This window comes from Mchenga conophoros, linkage group LG3 (assembly GCF_057382185.1).
Source record: "Mchenga conophoros isolate Kocher_MC1m ecotype Shallow Benthic linkage group LG3, M_conophoros_male_GT1.1, whole genome shotgun sequence".
In the NCBI taxonomy this organism is placed as follows: Eukaryota; Metazoa; Chordata; class Actinopteri; order Cichliformes; family Cichlidae; genus Mchenga; species Mchenga conophoros.
The window spans coordinates 12,970,839-12,995,126 of record NC_140528.1 but is presented as its reverse complement, the minus strand read 5'-3'; the positions used below and the strand labels follow the sequence as shown (position 1 = coordinate 12,995,126).

At 41.7% G+C, this 24,288-nt stretch overlaps 1 protein-coding gene across 2 annotated transcripts in view; it reads right to left on the bottom strand.

Moving 5' to 3' along the window:
* Positions 1 to 1,623: 1,623 nt before the first annotated feature.
* Positions 1,624 to 24,288, bottom strand: part of LOC146577305 (NACHT, LRR and PYD domains-containing protein 3-like) — a 49,560-nt gene continuing 26,895 nt past the window's right edge. Inside the window, exons 1-12 of one of the 2 annotated variants that reach the window (XM_085252718.1) lie at positions 22,927 to 22,980; positions 22,719 to 22,851; positions 22,362 to 22,463; positions 21,290 to 21,368; positions 19,709 to 19,913; positions 17,763 to 19,557; positions 16,456 to 16,629; positions 16,027 to 16,200; positions 15,673 to 15,846; positions 7,872 to 8,045; positions 2,898 to 2,944; positions 1,624 to 2,749 (exon numbers count right to left, since the gene is read on the bottom strand). In XM_085252718.1, coding sequence (XP_085108844.1) covers positions 2,178 to 2,749; positions 2,898 to 2,944; positions 7,872 to 8,045; positions 15,673 to 15,846; positions 16,027 to 16,200; positions 16,456 to 16,629; positions 17,763 to 19,557; positions 19,709 to 19,913; positions 21,290 to 21,368; positions 22,362 to 22,463; positions 22,719 to 22,840 — 3,618 coding nt within the window. In that variant the 5' untranslated portion in view covers positions 22,841 to 22,851; positions 22,927 to 22,980 and the 3' untranslated portion in view covers positions 1,624 to 2,177. Of the gene's footprint in view, positions 2,750 to 2,897; positions 2,945 to 7,871; positions 8,046 to 15,672; positions 15,847 to 16,026; positions 16,201 to 16,455; positions 16,630 to 17,762; positions 19,558 to 19,708; positions 19,914 to 21,289; positions 21,369 to 22,361; positions 22,464 to 22,718; positions 22,852 to 22,926; positions 22,981 to 24,288 lie in introns of those variants that run through there. The other variant, XM_085252709.1, reaches the window with a different exon arrangement.

Genomic DNA, 24,288 nt, shown 5'->3' with positions numbered 1-24,288 from the left:
AAGGCATCGTAGCAATTATTCTGTTTTAAGAAGTAATTGAGCTGTTGAGAAACTGCTTTTTCAATGATCTTACTTAAAAATGGGAGATTTGAGATCGGCCTGTAGTTGTTAATTTGTGTCTTGTCAAGATTGTCCTTTTTCAGTATAGGTTTGATTACAGCAGTTTTTAGTGGTTCTGGAAACACACCTGATAATAAAGAAAAGTTGACGATCTGTAACAGGTCTGACTCTAAAGTCTTTGAGACATTTTTGAAAAAACTTGTTGGCAGGACATCTAAACAGCAGGAGGAGGAGTTCAGTTGACCTAAGATGTCCTCCAGGTCTTTGCTGTTAATCGGGTGAAACAGTTTCATGGTGTTTAAACAGTTTTTTGGTGGACACAGTACATATCCTGGATCTGCTGTTGATGTACCAATTGCTTGTCTAATTTTTTGGATTTTTTCTGTGAAGAATTTGGCAAAGTCATTGCAGGCCATGGTCGAATGAAGTTCAGCTGCCACTGACACAGGAGGGTTTGTTAGCCTGTCAACTGTAGAAAATAAGACCCGAGCATTATGGCTGTTTTTAGTGATGATGTCAGAGAAGTAGGACCTCCTTGCACTCCTCAGTTGTAAATTATAATTGTGAAGTTTCTCTTTATAAATGTCATAATGAACCTGGAGGTTTGTTTTTCTCCATCTGCGCTCAGCTTTCCTACACTCTCTTTTTTCATTTTTCACCAGTGTGGAGTTTCTCCATGGAGACTTTTTCCTTCCAGAGATAACCTTCACCTTAATGGGAGCAATAGTGTCCATTACATTTAACATGTTAGCATTGAAGCTATTGACGAGCTCATTGACTGACCCTCTGGACAGGTCAGGTGTTAATGGGAAGACCTGGTTAAAAATTGCACTACTGTGTTCAGTTATACACCGTTTTGTGATCACTGTTGTTGATATATTTGTGTGGGCTGAGATTTTACTTTCAAAGAAAACACAGTAATGATCAGACAGGCCCACATCAGACACAGTAACCTTTGAAATGCTCAGGCCTTTGGAGATCAGTAGGTCAAGAGTGTGTCCTCTATTATGTGTGGCCTCTGTTACATGCTGAGTCAGCCCAAAGTTGCCCAGAGTGTTACTCAGGTCTTTAGTCCCTTTGTCCTGAGGGTTGTCCACATGAATGTTAAAATCCCCAACAATAATTACACAGTCAAAATCAACACAGATCACAGACAGCAGTTCACTGAGGTCATTAAAAAAGTCTGTGCAGTATTTGGGAGGCCTGTAAACATTAAGAAACACAACTTTTGAAGGAAATCTCTGTCATAGATCGAGTTTCCTCCTAAAGCGTGGGCACCAATAAGCAGAGTTCATCCTTTAACATATAACAAAATTAAAATATTCTCATGCATGATCAACGGGCAATCACGGTACCGGCCGGAGTACCGGGAGCAGTTCAGAAGAACAAGAAGACACGGAGACCGTTCTAGGTGTCATTCCAAACTGACTCAGAGGTTTATTTATCATACAACAGCTTATATAGAGGAAAAAGGTTCGTGTGTCAGATTCTCAGTTCAAACCAGTACAGACCAAATAAGGAAACGTCTTCCTGCCTTGTGAGCAAAGAAGTATCCTTTGTGTAGTTTCTCTCTTCAGCTACAATTTATGATCATCCCAGCAAAATACACTCCTAGACATAGAATACAGAGTTCTTTCATTAGTGAATTCTGAAACAAACCACCTGGCTTTTTAACAAGCTCTTTTCTAAAAGATAAGGAAGGGAGGATGGGAGTAAGGAAGTCGTCTCGTCTCTGTGGTATTTTCGACCTTGGGGTACCAGCCTGTGATTCTTACACATCAATTCTTGGGTCAGAGAGAAAGAGAAAAACAACTAGTAAATGGGCCTTATTGAGTAACAGTTTTCACTACAAAGCAATATCCTGTAAATGCTACCGTGGTATCAAAATATCACAACAACTTTGGATGGGGCCTTGTACATCACTGTCAGCAATAGACTCATTCTGCTGTGTGGACAGGAACACATGTGACATCACTTCCTGTTTGTTTGTGACTGAAGAGGAAGAAGTTTACAAGGAATCATTTAGAAGAGTTTCAAACATCAACTGATTGAATCCATGAATCTGAAAACGTGTTTGTGAGTGAAAGAGACAGACATGTACAGACTGAACTATCTGTTCAACAGTCAGAGTGTTTCTCTAACAGGAGACACTCTTTACACTCCAGCCAGCACAGGGACACTGAGGAACCAGGATAGACTGTAAACCCAGGATAAAGAGTTTGAGTGAATGTGGTGTTGAAGGTGTGGAGGTGGATCAGAGTGTCAGAGGAGACTCTGTAGAAGGACAGAGTGCCAGCAGGACAGTCCACATACACTGCTGCTCTGTTAGAGACAGAGGAGGAGGAGGAGATGGATGTTTGTATGTCATTGTGCCAGACATGACGAGGACCATCATCAGAGCAGCTCAGACTCCAGGACTGATCATTTCCTCCAAACACACAGTCATAACTGCGTCCTTTCCTTCTGATGCTTCTGTAACTCACTGATATATCAACGCCTCCTCTCCACTCGACCTCCCAGTAACAGCGACCAGTCAGACCATTTCTACACAGCAGCTGACGAACATCAAATCTGTCTGGATGATCAGGATATGACTGAACCTCCTTCACACGTGTCACCTTCCTGTTGTTGTCAGACAGTTGGAGCTTTGTGTTCACTGTGTTTGTGTCGATTGTGAGTTGACAGGAATCTGATGGAGAGAACAAACACAATCCAGCTGCAGTTATTGATCCATCATCTGTTCATTGATTGACACTTTGATGATGACTCCTGACATGATGAAGATGGTTGAATGTGTGCTGCTTTGTTTTCATGAATCCCATTAAAAACACACTTACACTTCCTCAGACCTGGTCTCAACCATCGGACTCCAGCAGGCTCCACCCTGAAAGGAGGAGGGGGGTCAGAGCAGCACAGTCAGCATGCACACATGGACATTACATGGCTCTCACACACACACTGTTACACACTGAGCTCAAAGCTCGGCTCCACTGTTTTATTCAAAGAAATCTACATTTATTTATCAGCACATTTAAAAACAGCTTGAGCCAAAGTGCTGCACAGAGTAGAGAGAAAATAGGAAACATACACAGTAATGACTATAAAGACTGGTCAGGATTGAAAGCTACAGAGTACAAATGTGTTTCCAACCGGCTTTTAAAAATGTCCAGTGTTGGTGACGACCTGATGTGAAGGGCGACTGTTCCAGAGTTTGGCTGCAGCCATCGATAAAGCTCACCTCTGTTTTTACGTCTAGTTCTGGTCAGAAGCTGCTTATCTGCAGACCTGAGGGCTCCACTTGGATTCTTTTGTTAAAGAGAGATAAGATGGAGCCAATCCATTCACAGATTTAAAGACAACCAGATCTGGAAGTGGATTCTACCACGTACTGGTAACCAGTGGAAAAAGCTGGTGATGGGTCGTCTAGCACAGACCCACCGCTGGAACAAGACAATTGATGAGGGAGAGAACTGTGACAGCGCCGTTCCTTCACTTGACCTCAGTCGCTCTCGTCTGCTCCCTCGTAACACTGCTCTTTATTGAGCTTACATGAATATGCACAAGTTCATTATGACGTCTTACACAGGTATGAACAAAGAGCACCAGTCTGTGCATAGAGTGTGTGTGTGTGTGTGTGTGTGTGTGTGTGTGTGTGTGTGTGTGTGTGTGTGTGTTTTCCAGATGTGACCCTGTGACACCAAAGCTGGTGCTAAGAGTCCAGCGGTCCCCCTAACAAAGGGCTCTCATACTTAACCAGAAAAAGAAGCAGAAATGACGTTCTCTACGCGTTGAGACGTTCCCCGTCCGTCGGCTAAACGCTTGATTGAAACTTCAATGCGACAGTGACACCAAGTAGAATTATAAATGTCACATAGCCCCAAACATGTCTTTTTCAAAGCCTGCGGTGAAGAGAAAGGTTGGTGATGAGCACCGACAATTTCAGGAAAGTCGGAAATGCAATATTTCTTTGTTGAGCACAGGGGCACCCCGACCTGTCTCATTTGCACAGAGAAAGTTGCGCTGCACAAGGAATACAATTTGAAACGTCATTACACAACTAGACATGCTGAGGTGGATGCAAAATACCAGGGAGACGAGAGAGCGAACCGGGTTGCCAGTCTTAAAACAGATCTACTGAGGCAGCAAGATTTCTCCAAGAAAGCAACCAAAGAGAATAATGCAGCAGTCGGAGCCACGTGGTTAGTGAGATGATTGCTAAAGCAGGGAAGCCATTCACAGAAGGTGCATTTGTCTAAAAGTGCATATTGCAGGCTGCAAATATAGTCTGTCCGGGAAAGAAAGGCCAGTTTAGCAACATCAGCCTTTCTGCCAACACCGCAGCAGATCGCATTTCTGACCTGTCAAGTGACATTTATGACCAACTGTGTGAGAAAGCCAAATGTTTCAGTGTATACTCAGTCGCTCTTGATGAGACCACAGACATCACCGACACTGCCCAGCTCCCAATGTATGTCCGTGGTGTTGATGACAGTTTTGAAGTGATGGAGGAGCTGCTCACAGTAATTCCAATGCATGGCCAGACCACCGCTCAGCAGATATTTACAAGCTGTGTGATGCCATTGAGAATGTTGGTTTGCCATGGAAGAGGTTTGTTGGAATAACAACAGATGGAGCGCCATCAATGACAGGGAGGAAACATGGACTGGTGGCACAAAACAAACTGGAAGAGGAAGGCGTGGAGGAGGCCATTGCTCTGCACTGCATCATCCATCAGCAGGTCCTTTGCAGCAAATGCCTGAAGTTTGACAATGTGATGTCTATTGTTGTGAAATGCATCAACCAAATCAGATCCAGGGGCTTAAAGCACCGAAGGTTCTGTGCTTTTTTAGAGGAAATGGAGTCAGAATATGGGGATGTGCTCGACTTCACTGAGGTACGTTGGCTCAGCAGGGGAAATGTATTAAAGAGACTTTTTGAGTTGAGAGCAGAAGTGAAGCCTTCATGGAGAAGGATGGAGTTAGTGTTCCTGTGCTAACTCATCCCAAATGGCTCATGGACTCAGCTTTTCTTGTTGATATGACACATGAGCTTAATGTACTGAACAAGACGTTACAAGGCCAGGGGCAACTTGTCAGTGCTGCCTATGACAACGTGAGAGCATTCTCCACAAAACTGGCGCTCTGGAAAGCTCAGCTCTCTCAGACAAACCTTTGCCATTTCCCAACATGCAAGGCACTCGTGGATGCAGGCACACCATTCAGTGCTGACAAGTATGTTGATGTCATTTTGAGGCTACAGGAGGAATTTGATCACAGATTTGCTGACTTCAAGACACACAGAGCCACCTTTCACATTTTTGCGGACCCCTTCTCCTTTGATGTGCAAGATGCCCCTTCTGTGCTTCAAATGGAGCTCATTGAGCTGCAGTGCAACTCTGAACTCAAAGCAAAGTTCAGGGAGGTGAGTGGAAAAGCAGACAAGCTTGGACAATTTTTGAGAGAATTGAGCCCTAGTTTCCCTCGGCTTTCCCGAATGTTCAAGCGGACCATGTGGCTTTTTGGTAGCACATACTTGTGCCAAAAGCTTTTCTCCACTTTGAACTTCAATAAGTCCAAGTACAGGTCCAGACTTGCGGATGATCATCTTTAAGACATACCGAGGGCCGCAACTGCTTCCTCCCTCAGGCCAAATCTGGCTCGGCTATGCGAGAGGAAACGCTGCCAGGTCTCTAGCAGCAAGGAGTAGGCAAGAGAAGCCATGTTCAGAAGAACAGTTCATTTTCTACAGTGTTCCATTCATGTTCAGAAGAAGGTTATGGAACTGTTAATACAGACATTTCAATCTAAATACAGCAGATATAGAAGACTGAAAGAAACACACAAGTTCACTGACTAAAAATATCTTATTATTATTTTATTTATGTATTACAGATTGATTTATTTTCTTATTAATTCTTAATTTGTTTATTTATTTTTCATATTTTGTGTTAAAAAATAAAAATAAAGAGATTTGAGAAGACTGGAATTTTTTAACCATGCCTTTCTTGTGGAAAACCTAATGCGGCCCACCCTCACCCAGACTCTGCCTGCAGCGGCCCCCAGCTAAATTGAGTTTGAGACCCCTGTCCTACACCATAAATCAGTAAGAAAGGGTACGACCTCTCTCATGGCCCCAAGTGGTGTGTGCATGCCAGAGCACTCTGGAAGGCACGCAGAGTCTTTACAGACTACTAAGGATCAAATCTCTATCATCATGCAATCGATTATAAAATTAAGCATATATGAGTAAATATTTCTAAGCATAAATGACAATCAACAATATAAACCTTACAGCTGGTTTTAATAACAGAATTGATTTGTTTCTCAAATGAGAAAGAACTATCGAGAAACACTCCTAAATCTTTAGTTCTTAACTTTTCCAGTGGGCCAAGGTCGACATTATCTGCTAATGCTAAATAGGCTGCCGTTATTAACTAATGCTAATTTGATGTGAATTAGCATTATGCACTAATGCTAACGCTTACTTTTTAACAATGTGAGTAGCTAATGCTAACACTATTTCCCTTAACTTTATAACAATGTGAACGGCTAATGCTAACACTCTTTTTCCTAGCATTACAACATCTGAGCTGCTAATGCTAAGTAGGCCGCCATTAGCACCTACGTCTAATTTAAGGCAAATATGCATTAGAACCTAATGCTCATATCGTTTTCCTTTGCTTTATAACAATGTGAGCAGCTACTGCTAAATAGCATTAGCTAATAACAGCAGTCTAATTTAATGCAAGTTAGCCTCATTTGCATTATAACGATGTGAGGAGTTAATGCTAAGTATGCTGCCATTAGCGGCTAATTCTAATTAGGGGTGAATAATTATTACCAGCTAATGCTAATATCGTTTTCTCTTTTTCCTTATAACAACTTGAGCAGCTAATGCTAATTTGATGCAAATTAGCATTATATTTTGTAAGCAGTTAATGCTAAGTAGGCTGCCATTATTAACTAATACTACGTTGACGTGAATTAGCATTATGCGCTACTGCTAATACTGTTTTCCCTTTCTTTTTAACAATGTGAGTGGCTAATTCTAAGTACGCTGCTGTAAATAGCTAATGCTAATTTAATGTGAGTTAGCATTATCCAATAACACTGTTTTCTCTTACTTATTAAAAATGATAGTAGCTAATACTAATACTCTTTTCCGTTGGGTAACAACAAAGTGAGGAGTTAATGGTAAGTAGGCTGCTTTTAGCGGCTTATTCTAATTAGGGGTGAATAATTATTAGCAGCTAATGCTAATATTGTTTTCTCTTCCCTTTTAACAATGCGAGCAGCTAGTGCTAGGTAGGCTAGCTGCTCCTGTCTGCCTATTTTTCACACACACAGACTGAAATGATTCACAGCCTTGTTTCATCCTTCTGTCAGTGTCACTGACTGTCACTGTGACTGTGGACATACAGCATGGGAAACATACACATGGCTCACACTTTATTAGGTGGTATTAGTGGCCACTATCTCAGGTATAGTACACCTGTGACCTAATAAAGTGTATCTAAAGATACAAAATGTTGTCTCTGTCCAAATATTTATGGACCTAACTGTAGGTCTACTTTTAATGAGACTCTCAACATGACTTATCAGTTATCATTAATGTTCCTGCAAACAGACTCCTTGGAGACTCCCTACATAAATATCCATGTACTATCCAGCTAGACTAGTGTGTCTGTCCCTGAAAATATTCCTGCATGTGTGATTGTTCATGTCTCATCTGCAGGAAACAAACAGGAAGTGAGTGAAGGACACAGAAAATGTTTCCAGCTCTTCCTCCTCTATCAGACATTCTCTCCATACCTGAGAGTGTCCAGTCTCCAGCCTGGATCCTTCAGTCCAGTCTCCAGCTGCTTAATTCCTGAGGGACCTGGATGATTGTAGCTCAGGTCCAGCTCTCTCAGATGGGAGGGGTTGGAGCTCAGAGCGGAGGCCAAAGAAGTACAGCCTTGCTCTGTGATCAGACAGCCTGACAGACTGCAGAATCAGAATCAGAATCAGAATCAGAATACTTTATTGATCCCTGGGGGAAATTATTTAATACAAGTCAGAAAAAAAAAAAAGAATACATAAGAAAAAAGAGCTAAACTAAGAGAAAAGCAGGAGCGACTGTAACAGGCTGCACGCTGGTTGGCGCATGCGCACTCATGCAGACACACAAAACAACAATCCGTCTGTTATCCATCTCTATGGCAGCATAACTCAGGGATAGTTCAGGGTCACCTGATCCAGCTCGAACTATAAGTTTTATCAAAAAGGAAAGTTTGAAGCTGATCTTCAAAGTAGAGAGGATGTCTGTCTCCTGGACCCTATTTCAGGAAGCCGGTTTAGGGCAAACTCTGAGTAAGTATACCCTGAGTTAACGAAAACTCTGGGTTTTCAGTTTCACAAAGCGAGTTTAGATTAATTTTGAGTGAGTCACTATGACAACACACTCCGTGAAGCTAACCTGCCCCCTAGCAGGTTTACTTCAACTAACCCTGACGTTCTCCGCCTCTTTGTCAGAAACCTGACTGTAGGAAGTGTCAGACATGGCGTGCCCCTTCCTTGAAGAGCCAGTAGATGTTGAAGCCCAAATTCTCCGCAGAGCTCTCCGCCGGGAGAGAGTGATTAGAGCGTGTTTGGACATTTTATCATTTCCTGATGATTTCCTGTGTGAACGTTACTGTAACTTCTGTCGGTGCTGTGCTTTTTTGGAAATCGAATTTCCCAGAGGAACCCACCCGAGGGATTAATAAAGTTCTATCTTATCTTATCTTATCTTATCTTATCTTATCTTATCTTATCTTATCTTATCTTATCTTATCTTATCTTATCTTATCTTATCTTTGTCAGCACAATCTACAATTTCTTTGAATAACATCCTCAGGCCTAATATTGCTCATAAGACACATCGCGGACATCCTCTCAGTTCTGTACATATTATTTGTATTGCACTTCGGTTTTTTGCAAACGGGAGCTTCCTGTGTAATATTGATGACGCTGAGCACGTTTCCAAGGCTACCGTCTGTCGGGCAGTCAGGAATGTTACAGTTGCACTGAAACGTCTCCTGCACTCGTCTGTGGTGTTCCCCGGTCATAGACCCACAAGATTTATCAAAGAGGGATTCCACAAAATTGCAGGTATCAGGATGAACAAAACTTAATTCATGATGTGGTGATACTTGAACTACTACTTAAATTTTACATTTATTTTCAGGGTTCCCAGGCGTGATTGGCTGTACAGATGGCACTCACATTCCAATCATTGCTCCTCCAGTAAATGAAGGAGACCATGTGAACAGGAAGTCTTTCCACAGCATTAATGTACAGGTACATAGTTCCCTGTAGCATTTCAAACTAAAAAAAATTTTCATTATAGTAATGGATGCTAATTTGTGTTCTCTGCACTGTGAAGATCATATGTGATGCTGCCAACATTATCACAAATGTGGAAGCCAAGTGGCCAGGCTCTGTGAGTGGTGGTGGTGGAGGACCCCCACCTGTTTTTTGGGCCTCCGCTTCTTTTCTAGTGGCCATAACGGGTCACATTTGAGCATACAGAGTAAGCAAATATGTACTTGTAATGTGCTCAGATAATTTCAATACGTGCCTACAGAAAGAAAATTAATGTAGCCTCTAACTGCAATTGATTTACATAGGACAAACAGACCAAGCACTATGGCTCATAATACAATTACACCTTACCTGTTTGGACTATATTTTTATATTTCATTTTTACTTGCTGCCAGGAACGTTTGGGGCCTGTTGGGTTGCACCTGCGCTCACATCACATCACAAAATAAAATGTATAAAATAAAAAATAAAATATAATAAATAACGTGTTAAATGGGTGGAAATCCCTAGATCAATGTTTAAATTAACACTCATGCATTGACTCTGTTGGCTATGTTTTGCCATGCATGCTCCCTTTCTTTTGCAGCTGAGGCTGTGTTACTTTTTTTCTGCAAAATTTGCATGTTATCGGCATATGCTGCCATCAGAATTTCGGCCTCAAGCGCTGTAAAATACATTGACCGCGCCTTCTTTCCCTCCGTCTCCATGGTGACTCGCTTAATCTGTGCTCCACTAATCAGGGCTTTATGTATCCTCGTGCGCGCGCTTAACTTGGGGTTAGAGCAACTCCGAGTTGATTGAACTACTTGTTATCAGCTTTTCTGAAACCGAATATTCCGAGTTGGACAATTCAGGGTTACTCAACCCTGAGTATCGTTTTTCACTCTGAGTTTTCTAAACCGGCTTTCTGAAATAGGGCCCTGAACTCAAACTGGGAGCTGCTTCCACACCCAGTCCAACATAGCCAGGCTTTCTTTGCTGCTTTGACAAAACAACAAATCCCAGTCAGAGATGATGAGCATCATCACAGTGATGATCATTTCTCTGTAACCCAGGCTTTCTACTTCAGGATCTGTGCACGCTCACAGAACAAGGAGACCTTTAAACATCATTTCACTAAATGGATGGACTGAGCTCGGCCTACAGATGAACTGGATTAATAAAGATTTGACCTCAGTGTGCTCAGTGTTACTGTCTATTCCTAACATATTCCTAACATGATAGCTGCACTTTAGAACTCTAAAACTGGAACTGACACATATTTAAACTCTACATGTTACTCAGTACATTCAGTTCTGACACTCGCCCACAGTCCAACAAAGGAAACATGGAGATCACATCAGTTTGTCACCAAAGTCTAATTATTCCAGAGGGCAGTGTTGATACAACTAAAGTTATTTTTAAGCAAAGTTGAGTTTTTTATCGTCGGAGTACTTCATGTCTGAAGTATCACTTAAATGCATTACACGCTGTTGATGGCAGCAAACAAACCACCCAAACAAACAGAGTTGGGAGGCTTGGGCAGACTACGTAGATTCAGCTAGTGGGAGGAGTCAAGATAAACCAAAGAAAGACAAGCTAACAGACGCCAGAGTGAAGTGAGTAGCTACAAACTTCAGGCCGATTAGTGTTGTTGAAGAAGTCGGTCTGAGGAACGTTCTTAGGATCAACAAATGACGGCATGTATGAGCCTCCCTCAAGACGCACCATCACAAGAAGAACACATGAGCTGTAGAAAAAGGAGAGACTATGAAAGCCACGGCGTTACAACGTGCACCAGCTGTTGGTCTCTCTGGAGACTACTGGGCGTGGCTGGGTAACCATGGTTACTTGGGAGTTACAGTACATGATATTAATGAAGAGTGGGAGCTGCATTCTATAGCAAACAATTTGTTATGAGGTAATCAGCTGATCTTACTTTAACCGGAAGCCCTTCACAGTAATTGCAAAGCCTTTATTTTGTCCAACTACCATCAGTTCGTCTGTACTGATGGTAACTTAAAGTCACACTAATGCAGTTTAGTTTGTATAGTGTAAGTAGTAGAAGTATACTACAGTACCCTGATCACTGATAGGTTAGGTTTATGTAGATATACACCTTTGTGTTTAACATTACTGCATTATAGTACTGTGATCTTTGACCTTATATATGGTTATGTTAGCTATACTGACGTATGCATATAACTGGATATGTATCTTATCTATTCATCTTATTTGTCATGTATTTGTATTGTGTACGTCCTTTTTGTAAGAAACCACACACGTGATCACAGCCACAAGAATCAATCAGTGAAAGAATAAAGTGCCTCAAACCAAACCTTAAGCTCCTTATTCCACACGCTGGGCCTTCAGTGGTGCTCTGGCTGACACACCAGAGTGACTGGAGTGCTAAAGAGTGAATCGGACACACCAGTGTAATCCCTGATATCTCCACTACATTTAATCGTCCTTCAGCCTGTGGCTGCAGTTAGCTGGTCTGCTAGTTAGCTGGTGTGCTAGTTAGCCGGTGTGCTATTTAGCCGGTTCGCTAGTCAGCTGGTGTGCTAGTTAGCTGGTATGCTAGTTAGCCGGTTCGCTAGTCGGCTGGTGTCCTAGTTAGCCAGTGTGCTAGTTAGCCAGTTCGCTAGTCAGCTGGTCTGCTACTTAGCTGGTTTGCTAGATAGCCGGTGTGCTAGTTAGCTGGTGTGCTAATTAGCAGAAATGTGACTTTACAGCTCGGCCTCACTCACTGACATTAGTCAGATATGACTGAATCTATATCGCACTTAAAGCTTTCTGTAAATGAAAGGCTCAGCGAAAACGAGGCACTTCAGTCAATTTTAAAACACACACTCTGAATATAACCTGATCCAGACCAGGTTATAGGTTCAGCATCAGTAACCACGGTGATGTAGCCAGGTAAACACTTGTGCATTTATGCTCACAATCACTCCAGTTAACCCAGCATGCATGTTTTTGGACTGTGGGAGGAAGCAGAGAACCTGAAGACAACCTACACAGGCCACACTATCACCCTTATTTACAGAATTATAATTTAATTGGGTGATAAAGTAAAGAAAATAAATATTTTAATAAAAAAATATTCATAAATGAACTATTATTCAAATGGGTGGCTGTAGCTCAGGTGGCAGAGCAGGTCAGCCACTAATCAGAAGGTCGGTGGTTCGATCCCAGGCTGCACCCTGGCTGCATGCCAAATATCCTTGGGCAAGATACTAACCCCATGTTTGCCTACTGGTGGTGGTCAGAGGGCCCGGTGGCGCCTGTGTCCGGCAGCCTCGCCTCTGTCAGTGCGCCCCAGGGCAGCTGTGGCTACAATGTAGCTTGCCATCGCCAGTGTGTGAATGTGTGTGTGAACGGGTGGATGACTGAATGTAGTGTAAAGCGCTTTGGGGTGCTATGGACTAGAAAAGCGCTATACAAATGCAGGCCATTTACCATTTATTATGTAAGTAAGTAGAATATATTTATATAGCACATAATCTCGTTTGTATAGAAATGTCTTCAGCTGCTTTTTCAAAGAGTCAGTGGAGTCTAGACAGCATAAAGATAACAGCAGGGAGTTCCACAGCCTCAGTGCCTGAAAAGCTCGATCTCCACGTGTGTTGAACCGAATCCGTGGGACCAACAGTGACCTCTGACCTAAAGACCTAAGTGCTCGGTATGAAACATGAGGTTTCAACAGGTCAGCGATGCACTGAGGAGCTTCACCATGTACAGCTCTAAAAGTTATGAGTATAATGTTAAAATGAACCCTAAAATTTAGTGGCAACCAATGAAGAGAAGCCAAAACTGGAGTAATGTGTGACCTCTTGTTTGTGCCAGTTAAAAGTCTCGCCGCAGCATTCTGTACAGTGTGACGCTCCAGAGCTGATTTGTTGAGACAAGTAAAAAGACCATTACAATACTCCAAGTGAGAAGAGATAAAAGCATGAAGAATCATCTCAAGTTCTGCCTTTGACACCAGTCTGAGTTTAGAAATGTTTCTTAGATGATAAAAACAGTTTTGAAACAGTTGTTTAGAGAGTTTCTCAAGCAACATTGAACTGTCGAAAATAACACCTAAGTTTCTGAGACTCGATTTAATGGAAGGACCTAAAAACTGATCTGCTGCCTAATTTCTGAAGACATGTGATCAGGAGCAATGATCAAAGTTTCTGTTTATCCGTATTAAACTGGAGAAAGTTGAAGTTTCACAATTATTTGATTCCTGAAAGACAATAATTTAAACAAGAAAATGTATCAAACTGAGAATCTTTGAAAGAACAGTATAACTTAATGTCTGAATGTCATCAGCGTAGAGATGATAAGAAATATTATTGTAATATCTGATAATTTGGCCTAGAGCAGGGGTGGGGAACTCCAGGCCTCGAGGGCCGGTGTCCTGCAGGTTTTAGGTCTAACCCTGGGTCAGCACACCTGAATCAAATTCATTACCAGGCCTCTGGAGAACTTCAGGACGTGTTGAGGAGGAATTTAACCATTTAAATCAGATGTGATGGATCAAGGAAACATCTAAAAACTGCAGGACACCAGCCCTCGAGGCCTGGCGTTTGTCACCTGTGGCCTAGAGGACGTATATAAACCAAAAAGAGAATCGGGCCTAAAACAGATCCTTGAGGTACCCCAGAAGGCAGAACGGATGTTTCAGACAACACATGATTCATACAGACAGTCAAAGATCTCTCAGATACAGTAGATATGACAAACCATTTTGAAGCAACACCAGTAATCCTGAACAAGTCCTTCAGCCTATTTATCATGATGCTGTGATCAACAGTATCAAAAGCAGAGGAGAGATCCAACTCAGTGCACTCTCCAGAGTCTGCTGCCATCAGAATGTCACCACACACTTTAAGTTAAGCCATCTCAGTGGAGGACAGTTTACAGAAACCAGACTGGAAAATGTCCAGAACACTGTTTTTCTCCAGAAAGTCGATAAGTTGTTCTGCAACTGTTTTTTCCAAGTTCGTTCAACGATTCATTACAATCAGATTTAGTATAGACTGGTACACGAGGAATATCAGGAGAGACAATTTTCATAATTGTATCAAACAATACTTTGGGATTGTTCTTTTCTGAAGCCATTAGATTTGAAAAATATTCAGTTCCAGCTTTTTTATCATGTCGTTAAGTGAGGATATTGATTCCTTGAGATGTACTCGATGAACCTCAAGCTTGGAAGCCTTCCATAAACGTTCTAACTTGACAGAATATCTCCTGAAATTTTGAGTATTTTCATTTATCCAGGGATAGAAATTTGAAGAATGGACAACACTTTGCTTCAGAGGTGCCGCTGTATCTAAATAAAGTGGACAAAGTGTTGTCTCCAAGAGTTTAGCTGATTTAGAGTGGCCAGGTACGGTGAGTGTGCTCCGGTTAAAGAACACGGAGGCAGACTTCCAAGTTCAGCTGATTTATTCGGTCTGTAGTGATGATACAGTCACCTGACCTAAACCCAGTGGAGATGGTTTGGGATCAGTGTTGGGCAAGTGACTTTGAACAAGTAATTATAGTTAGTAGTTACCAAGAAGTAACTAGTAACTATACTACTAACTATAGTTAACTCTACATAGTTACTTAGAGTTAAAATATTGTAAGTTACTAAAAGTAATTAATTACTTGAAAAGTAACTATTGTGTTACTTTAAAAAAAGTTCAACCCTCTGGGGTCCAGGGTATAATTGGCCATTTTTTACTACTTTTGTTTTGACCTCTATATTCCACCTTTAAAAACTATTTACTTTGCCTTGTTTGGTATCATTCTTTTCAGCACAACCTCACGTGTCTGAATTTATAGTTATGTTTTCATTTTGACAAACTGTATTAACACAATTGACCTAAAATCAGACAAAAAACAATATGAGTAGAAAAAGTTATATTTTTTACTGTTACAACCACAAACATGTTTAATAAATCATTAACTTGAAATCTAAATATAAATGGTGAATTTTAATATTTTAATAATATTTTAATAATAATAATAATAATGGATTGCATTTATTATTAAAGCCCTTAAAGTGCTTTACAATGCCACTATTCATTCACTCTCACATTCACACACTGGTGGAGGCAACTACAGTTGTAGCCACAGCTGCCCTGGGACAGACAGAAGCGAGGCTGCCATATTGTAATAAGTAATTCAGAGTCCAATTATCCACTCAAATGTAAATAAAAGTTCACTTGACAGCTGTATAAAGGTTACCTGTTTATACAATAATATAAGTCACATTTCAAATGATCATCTTTGGAAAAGTTTGAATCCTGACCTGAGAGTTTCCACTGCACACTGTGAACTCTTTAGTCCAGCAGACAGAAGCTTCACTCCTGAATCCTGCAGGTCAGAGTTACTCAGGTCCAGCTCTCTCAGACTGGAGGACTGGGAGCTGAGGACTGAGGACAGAGCTTCACAGCTTCTCTCTGATAGGTTACAGCCACTCAGTCTGAAAAATAAAAGACAGTCTATACAACAAATACTCATGTAGAGTTTGTTAATACATTTCACAACATTAAATCTTGACTTTCTATTTTTAGAGGAAACATAAACATACTAAGAAACAACATCATATGTATGAACTTAAATAATTGAATAATTCTAACAACAAACTGTTTTCTGATCTGACCTCAGAGTATTCAGTTCACAGTTTAAACGTTGTAGTCCAGCAGACAGAAGCTTCACTCCTGAATCCTGCAGCTTTCTGATACTCAGGTCCAGCTCTGTCAGACTAGAGGACTGCGAGCTGAGAACTGAGGACAGAGCTTCACAGTTTCCCTCTGAGAGTTCACAGATGTTAAGTCTGAAGATAAAAACATGAATAAAGATTGATGTTAAAGTGTAATCAGGGTGCAATAGCTTATTGTCTTGTGCTGAGCAGGTTAGTAAAACTTCTGTTTAACTTTGAAATGAATAAAAATGCTATGAAACAAGGATAACTGGATAAAGTTTACCTTTACTGGTTAAATAATTGATTATTTTTGTTAGTTGATACAAACAAAACCAAACATCAAACATATAAACAAACAGAACTAAACAGAATACAAATTGATCTGACCTCAGAATATTCAGTTTGGCGTGTGGACTCTCCACTGCAACAGAAAGAAGCTTTACTGCTGAAGCCTTCAGGATGTTGGTACTCAGGTCCAGCTCTCTCAGACTACAGGACTGGGAGCTGACCACTGACAACAACTTTTCACAGCCTTCCTCTGAGACGTTACAGCTGCTCAGTCTGAGAGAGAAAGGGAAAAAACAAAACAAAAAACAATATATGTGATCAAATGAAATTTGTTTATATGTTGAACCTTTAAAAAAAAAAAAAAAAAAACCTTTTTTTTTAAAAATTTATTTAAACACTATGAGTGCTACCAGTCCAGTGCACATGATTGGTACCTTGATGGTACCTTGCTCAGGGGTACCACAAGGTAACTGTTCGGTGGATTCGACCCCTGACCTTATGATCATGGGGCGACCACTCTGCCTACTGAGCTAATACTTCTGTGTACACTATCATACAATATTAACTAAAACAATTATTTTAGAAAATCTTACTAATTCAGTGATTGTTATGCTATTTAACTGTGAGTAACACTGGATTTTAAACACTAGCTGTATAAAACTCCTCCTGTTAAAGGTGTGTATAAAGGAGATGAGCTGAAATGCAGACTTCATGGAGAATGTTTGCTGTCAGGATATATCAAAGACAAAGCAGAGATCCATCCAGTCTCTTCCACTAAGCCCACAGAGGGAAAGACAACCATTCTCACACACACACCTGCATGAAGTTTAGATCACCAGGTAATCTAACTGCATGTCTGTGGACAGTGGGAAGAAACTGTAGAGGACCCAGAGACAACCCACTGTAATTCTGTGGGAACACTGGTTATGGAAGCCTTACAGTTAGATATGAATACTGTCAAGAAACAGGACCTGAGTGGCAATTTCAATTATGAAGCCCAAGTTTTCCCTCCATCCTGGATGAAAACAGGACAGTCACAGCAGAGATTTATAATAAAAAAGGGAGAGGGTGCACTGAAAGTGAGATAAAAAACAAACTGCTGGATTTGGAGACGTGAACAAGCTGAATATAATAAACCTGTCAGAGGGGCTGAAGGATCAGAGCTCATGTTCTTATTGGCTGGGCCTGGATTGTACTTTGATAAGAGATATAGACAAAAATGTGTCAGAAATACTGACACGGCCTGCTGGACTGAAAAATATTTACTGAGTGAATGATAATCATTTAATTCACTATTTTTATGTTTTTTAACTGTTCTTTGAACTCAGCATTTCTGATTTATGTCCCATGGTTTTAAGATTTTTATCGATTATAAGATTTTAAGCAATGAGTTCATGTTTACTTACAGAGCTTTATTGGAGGCTTTGACCACTGGCAGCATTCTCAGAAGAGCCTCCTCTGAAGCAGAGTATTTCTTAAAGTCAAACTCATCCAGATCTTCTTCTGATGACAGTAAGATGAAGGTCAGAGCTGAGCACTGAGCAGGAGACAGTTTACCTGTGGAGAGACTTCCTGAAGTCCTGTATTGTTGGATCTCCTCCACTAGAGAACGATCATTCAGTTCATTCAGACAGTGGAACAGATTGATGCTTTTCTCTGCAGACAGATTCTTACTGAGCTTCTCCTTGATGTGTTGAACTGTTTTCCTATTGGTCTGTGAGCTACTTCCTGTCTGTGTCAGCAGACCTCGTAGGAGACTCTGATTGGTCTGCAGTGAAAGACCCAGGAGGAAGCGGAGGAACAAGTCCAGGTGTCCATTTGGACTCTGCAAGGCCTTGTTCACAGCACTCTGGTGAAAAGATTCTTTTTGGTTTAAAAAGCTAAAACTCTTGGAGGTTATTTGTTTTTGTTCAAGAAGATTTTTTCCAGAGTTGATGAAGGCCAGATGGACATGAAGAGCAGCCAGAAACTCCTGAACACTCAGATGGATGAAGCAGAACACCTTGTCCTGGTACAGTCCTCTCTCCTCTTTAAAGATCTGTGTGAACACTCCTGAGTACACTGAGGCTGCTCTGATATGGATGCCACACTCTGTCAGGTCTGATTCATAGAAGATCAGGTTTCCTTTCTGCAGCTGATCAAAAGCCAGTTTTCCCAGAGACTCCATCATCTTCCTGCTCTCTGGACTCCAGTGTGGATCTGTCTCAGCTCCTCCATCATACTTGACCTTCTTCACTTTGGCCTGAACCACCAGGAAGTGGATGTACATCTCAGTCAGGGTCTTGGGCAGCTGTCCTCCCTCTCTGGTTTCCAGCACATCCTCCAGAACTGTAGCAGTGATCCAGCAGAAGACTGGGATGTGGCACATGATGTGGAGGCTTCGAGCTTTCTTGATGTGGGAGATGATCCTGCTGGCCTGCTCCTCATCTCTGAATCTCTTCCTGAAGTACTCCTCCTTCTGTGGGTCAGTGAACCCTCTCACCTCTGTAACCATGCCAACACAGTCAGGAGGGATCTGATTGGCTGCTGCAGGTCGTGTGGTTATCCAGAGGCGAGCAGAGGGAAGCAGTTTCCCCCTGATGAGGTTTATCAGCAGCACATCCACTGAGGTGGACTTTCTAGGGTCAGTTAGGATTGTAGTTTTGTGGAAGTCCAGAGGAAGTCGACACTCATCCAGACCATCAAAGATGAACACAACCTGGAAGTCTTCAAAGCTGCAGATTCCTGCTTCTTTGGTTTCAGTAAAGAAGTGATGAACAAGTCCCACCAAGCTGAACTTTTCCTCTTTCAGCACATTCAGCTCTCTGAAAGTGAATGGAAATATGAACTGGATGTCCTGGTTGGCTTTGTCTTCAGCCCAGTCCAGGCTGTATTTCTGTGTTAAGACTGTTTTCCCAATGCCAGCCACTCCCTTTGTCAGCACTGTTCTGATTGGTTCATCTCTTCCAGGTGAGGCTTTAAAGATGTCTTCTTGTCTGATGGTTGTTTCTGGTCTGTCTGGTTTCCTGGATGCTGTTTCCATCTGTCTGACCTCATGTTCATCATTGACCTCTGCAGTCCCTCCCTCTGTGATGTAGAGCTCTGTGTAGATCTGATTCAGGAGGGTTGGGTTTCCTGCTATAGCGATGCCCTCAAACACACACTGGAACTTCTTCTTCAGGGTGGATTTAAGGTTACGATGACAAACTGCAGCTGGAAGTTCTGAATAATAATAATAAAAATACAACTTCAACAATCACATTTTACAAAATGCTGATGACAATTTCTGACCCACTGAGAAATGACTGAACACACTGGTGTCACAAGTCTCTCATTTATCCAGCAGCTTAAATCTTTAGATAAATCCTCTTACGTCTCTGCAGACGGTCAGCCAGCTCCTCCTGCTTCATTCTCCTCAGGAAGTCCACTGTGATCTTCACAAATGCCTCTCTGCTGTTTCTCCTCTGCTCATCATCTTCCCTCTGAAACTCCAAGCACTGGGGCTTATTTGGATTCAGAGCCTTCTGGATCTTCTTCAGCTCATTCTTCACAAAAGTGATGATGTTGTCCTCCAGCAGCTGGAACAGAATACTTTATGAATGACCCACCACTCTGAACTTCAGTCTCCACAACATCCACTTCCGAACGATCAAGGGGCATATCATCCACGAACTCTTTACCAATTATAGGTTTGACTTTATCTTATTAACTGAGACTTTCTCCACAACTCCATGATCCCAAAATGTTGATGCTGTTCATATGAATGCAGTGATTTAAGTGGGAGAAACATTTCACTGGTGTTCAGAGCTGAACTACCAACAGGTTGAGAATCGAAGCCAGAAACTTGGAGATGTTTCAGGTGACTCATACAGACAACTGGTCTTAAAGGTAGATATTAAGATATTACGTATCGGTCCGATACTAACCTAAATTACTGGATCGGATAACGGAGAGGAATAAAAAATGTAATCTGATCCATTAAATATCAAAAAAGCACCTCACAGAACTTGCGACACGGCATAACTCGGCTCATAACCGTAGCACGTCGGAGCAGTGTGCTCACGTGATAGAGCGGCTGTATGTATTTGTAGCTTCGCTAACAACCCGTCATTTCATCTCCGAGGAAGTTTTCCCAGAGAGAAGTAAAGCAAGTGTGTAAGTTCATCTCTGAATGTTTGTAAAGCATTCCAGCGTTAAGCCTAACAACCGATATATGAAGTGACTGCCTCTCTCTCTCCTTCTCCTGCTGCTACTTCAATCATGAAACTGCTTAATGATCAGCTGATCGGCTTTTCTGTCTCGAGTCCGTCTCTCTTGTTTGTTTTTGGCCCACTTTGCACCAGAAAGAGGAAACCAGCGGCTGAACAACAGCAGCACGTTTAAGCTTGATAAGCTGTGGTTAGAATTTATTTAATATTACTTTCTACACCAGGATCCTTTTCTACGTAGCTGACGGCTGGTAACTGTGCAGGGGCGGATCTAGCAAAGTTTAGCCAGGGGGGCCGATAGGGCATGAACAGGGAAAAGGGGGCACAAAGATAGTTAGCTGTCGATGATTTTCTCAGTAAGATTGTAGGATTTTGAGTTATTCTTCAGATTTATTTAAACTCCTATATTGTGCAGTGTTGAGCGACCCATAATTTCTAAATACTTTTCATAAGAGCAGCCAGACTTTCAGCTAGTTTTTCTTTTTTAAGAGCTCAAAGATATTGAAGAAACAGTTATTCAGCTTCATTCCCACTGATCTCGACTACAAACTGTTTCACTTTGGTTTCTGTTTAAAGCCTCGATGTTTAAAACGTTTCCCTGTGATCACATTTGCACCGTCTGATTTCAAAGTTTGTTTTCTTTTGGTCATTTAGTTTACAGAGTCCTTGGTGTTCTGAAAAGGACCTATAAATAAATGTATTATTATTAATACTAATAATAAAGTAGTTGTTGTACATGTACAGACCATAAATATGGAGTCCAGCTGTGTTTGATGCTGCTGGGCAGACTGACCACTGGGAACCTCTGAGCTCTGCTGGTCCACTCTGTGGAGGAACCATGAAGGATTAGATCAACACAGGATAAAGATCCAGGAGTTTCTGCTCAAATAACTTCATCTGAATCAAGTCTGTCAAGTTTTAAACTCTCAGATTGTGAACATATCAGTAATTTTCAGTCTGTTTTCATGGACGTCCTTTCAGTGGTGATGTCAGGGATGATTTTGAAGAAGCTCATCAAACTGAACCATCAGCAGATCACTGCTCCAAAACCAGAACATGATCCGAGGTCTCCCTCCACCACCAGAACACCAGCTTTACTAACGTGGTAGATCAGTGTAGTACAGATCAATAACTGATGAGTCATTTGATCAAAATCACTGAGTGCTTCACGTCTGACCCTCTGATGCTTCTGTAGACATTTTGCATATTTAATGAATGTCTGACAGTTTTACATTCATTCTATGAACACAGTGGAAATGTTGTGTTATAGTCTCCATGTTGTTTCCAGCATCATAAATTCTTAAGTTCAGAAAATTAGATTCTTTCTTCACAGCTGAAAAACAACAACATTTATTCTCTATTGAAATCTGCATCGTCCACTCCAAAGGTCACAATCTGAAGGTAACATCTGGTTTTGTTCCCTGTGGTTAACTCTGAGCATCAGTATGGTGGGATTTATCCACTACATCCACACCACTGTGGTTCAGTGTTGTCCTGATGGAGTAACAGCAGCCAGTATGATCCAGGCTTTAGCTGCTGGGTCTCTGTGTGACCTCTCAGACTGTTTAACAGATCAGACACAAAGAGAATCAGAGCAGCTCTGTTCTTTAAAGACAAACATGAACCCACTCAGGTCACACTTTCCCCACAGATATGAGCATCACTGTCCTCAAACAGCAAATGACCAAGTCGAACATTTGGATCTTTTCTCTTTCATTGTTTTCTTTTTAATGAATCTTTGTAACAATCTGAGGATGTTTCAGGTCATATTTATCCAGGAAACACAAACATGTAAAGGAGTCATCACAGCTCTCTGACCTCGTTGCTCCAGGTTCACCACTGAAGGCTGGAGGGTCACCTTTGGACCAGTCGCTCCTCACAGACGGACAGCTGGACCCTGCAGACTGTGACCTCTGATCTCTGCAGACACAAACATGATTGAAGCAGCTGTGATCACACAGACTGCAGATAATGCAGCTGTTTCCTGTCAGTAACATCCTCTTAGATTAGAGTTCAGCTTTTTACAGGAAAACTGGACAAAACTGATTTTTGTTACAAACTCATTTTCATTTCCTCTCAGCTCACAAACACAGTCAGACAATCAACCAGAGTCAACACTGATTATAATGTCAGTGCAGAATTATTTCTGTTACTCAGTGAGTTCAGCTCTCTGACCTCGTTGCTCCAGGTTCACCACTGAAGTTTGGAGGATTTAGAGGTTTGGACCAGTCGCTCCTCACAGACGGACAGCTGGACCCTGCAGACTCTGCTCTGTCCTCCTCTTCCTCCATCATCATCTTCAGTCAGTCTGAGAGGTAAACCACAAACACTCAGTGAGTTCACATTAACAGGAGGAACTGAGTTACAGTCGCTGACCTCTGACCTGTCATGTGACCATGAAACCAGGTCAATATGTCTGTAGGGTCAGTCATCCAGGTCATGTGATCTAAGGAGCTTGGAGAGAAAGGAGACGTCTTTAGGTTTCTGGAAGACGTTTCATCAGAGAAGCTTCTTCAGCTCTAAAACCAAACGGTGGAGAGTCCCAGATATTTAAACCTGAGAGGGAAAGAAAGCATGTCGCTGACCCACCACTGATGTTATTTCAAGGAGGAAACTGAGAGCCTTTGCACCAGGAGCACAAACATCAGCTCCAGCAATGATCCACTGATGTGTTTTTATTCCATGTATGAATGTTGTTATTGACAGAGATGACGTTTGTGTGTCAGTGATGCAGTGACTGTTGTTGTTACCTGTACAGGCTGGTTAGACTCTATGAAACAGATCATACAGATCTCTGCATGTTAGAAGAGACTATTAAAGGTCATGAATGAGACAAAGGCAGGGAGGCGTCCTTTACAGCTAAACAGCAGAGTGAGAGAACAGCCAGCACCTCTACATTTATCACATTATACAGCACATGTATGATACTGACAGGGATGAGAAGAATTTAGTGATTCTGATCCCATCATTGATATTACTTATTGATTCTCAGTAGCTCTGCTCTGACAGTCACCACCATCACTGAGCAGCATATCAAAGACATTTGTGCACATTAACTGCATGTTGTGGCTCAAATGTTTGTGCATGTTGGAGGCATTTCCTCTTTGTTGTGATCAGTGTTGGTCATTACTCAAAACAGTCATTATTACACATATTACACAGAACACTTTAATTAAAAGTAATGGAGTACGTTACTTCATTACTCCTCATAACATTACTTTGATGTTACTGTGTAAAATGAACAAATGAGCATGTAACAACATAAAGCTGAGGTACAGCCCCACACACCAACACAGATCCTGATGAGGTCACATGATGTTTCTCTGAGTGTTTATGAACACAAATCAAAGATGAAACAGCACAAAGACACTTCAAAGTGATTCTACTGTAGAAACATGAACAGGTAGAAACCTGCAGCCTGACTGCTCATCACTTTGTTACCTGTTCAAGTTCAGCAGCAGCAGCTCACTTTATCACGGTGCTGGTCTGGGGTCAGTGTTTACTCAGCTTTAACCTCACTCTGGCTTCTTGGCTAGCTTAGCGTTAGCTTAGTGTTAGCTTAGCATTAACATGCTGTCAGGTGTCTCGTGTGTAAATATTAATCACAGTGACAGTAAAGGAGGTAAAGGGCTGTGACGTCATCACGTACGCTGCGTCCTCTGTGGGCTCTGAGTGAACTCAAAGTACAAACTACAAGTACACAAACACGAACGTAGCTCAGAGTGGCGGACACACTCAGCCTCGT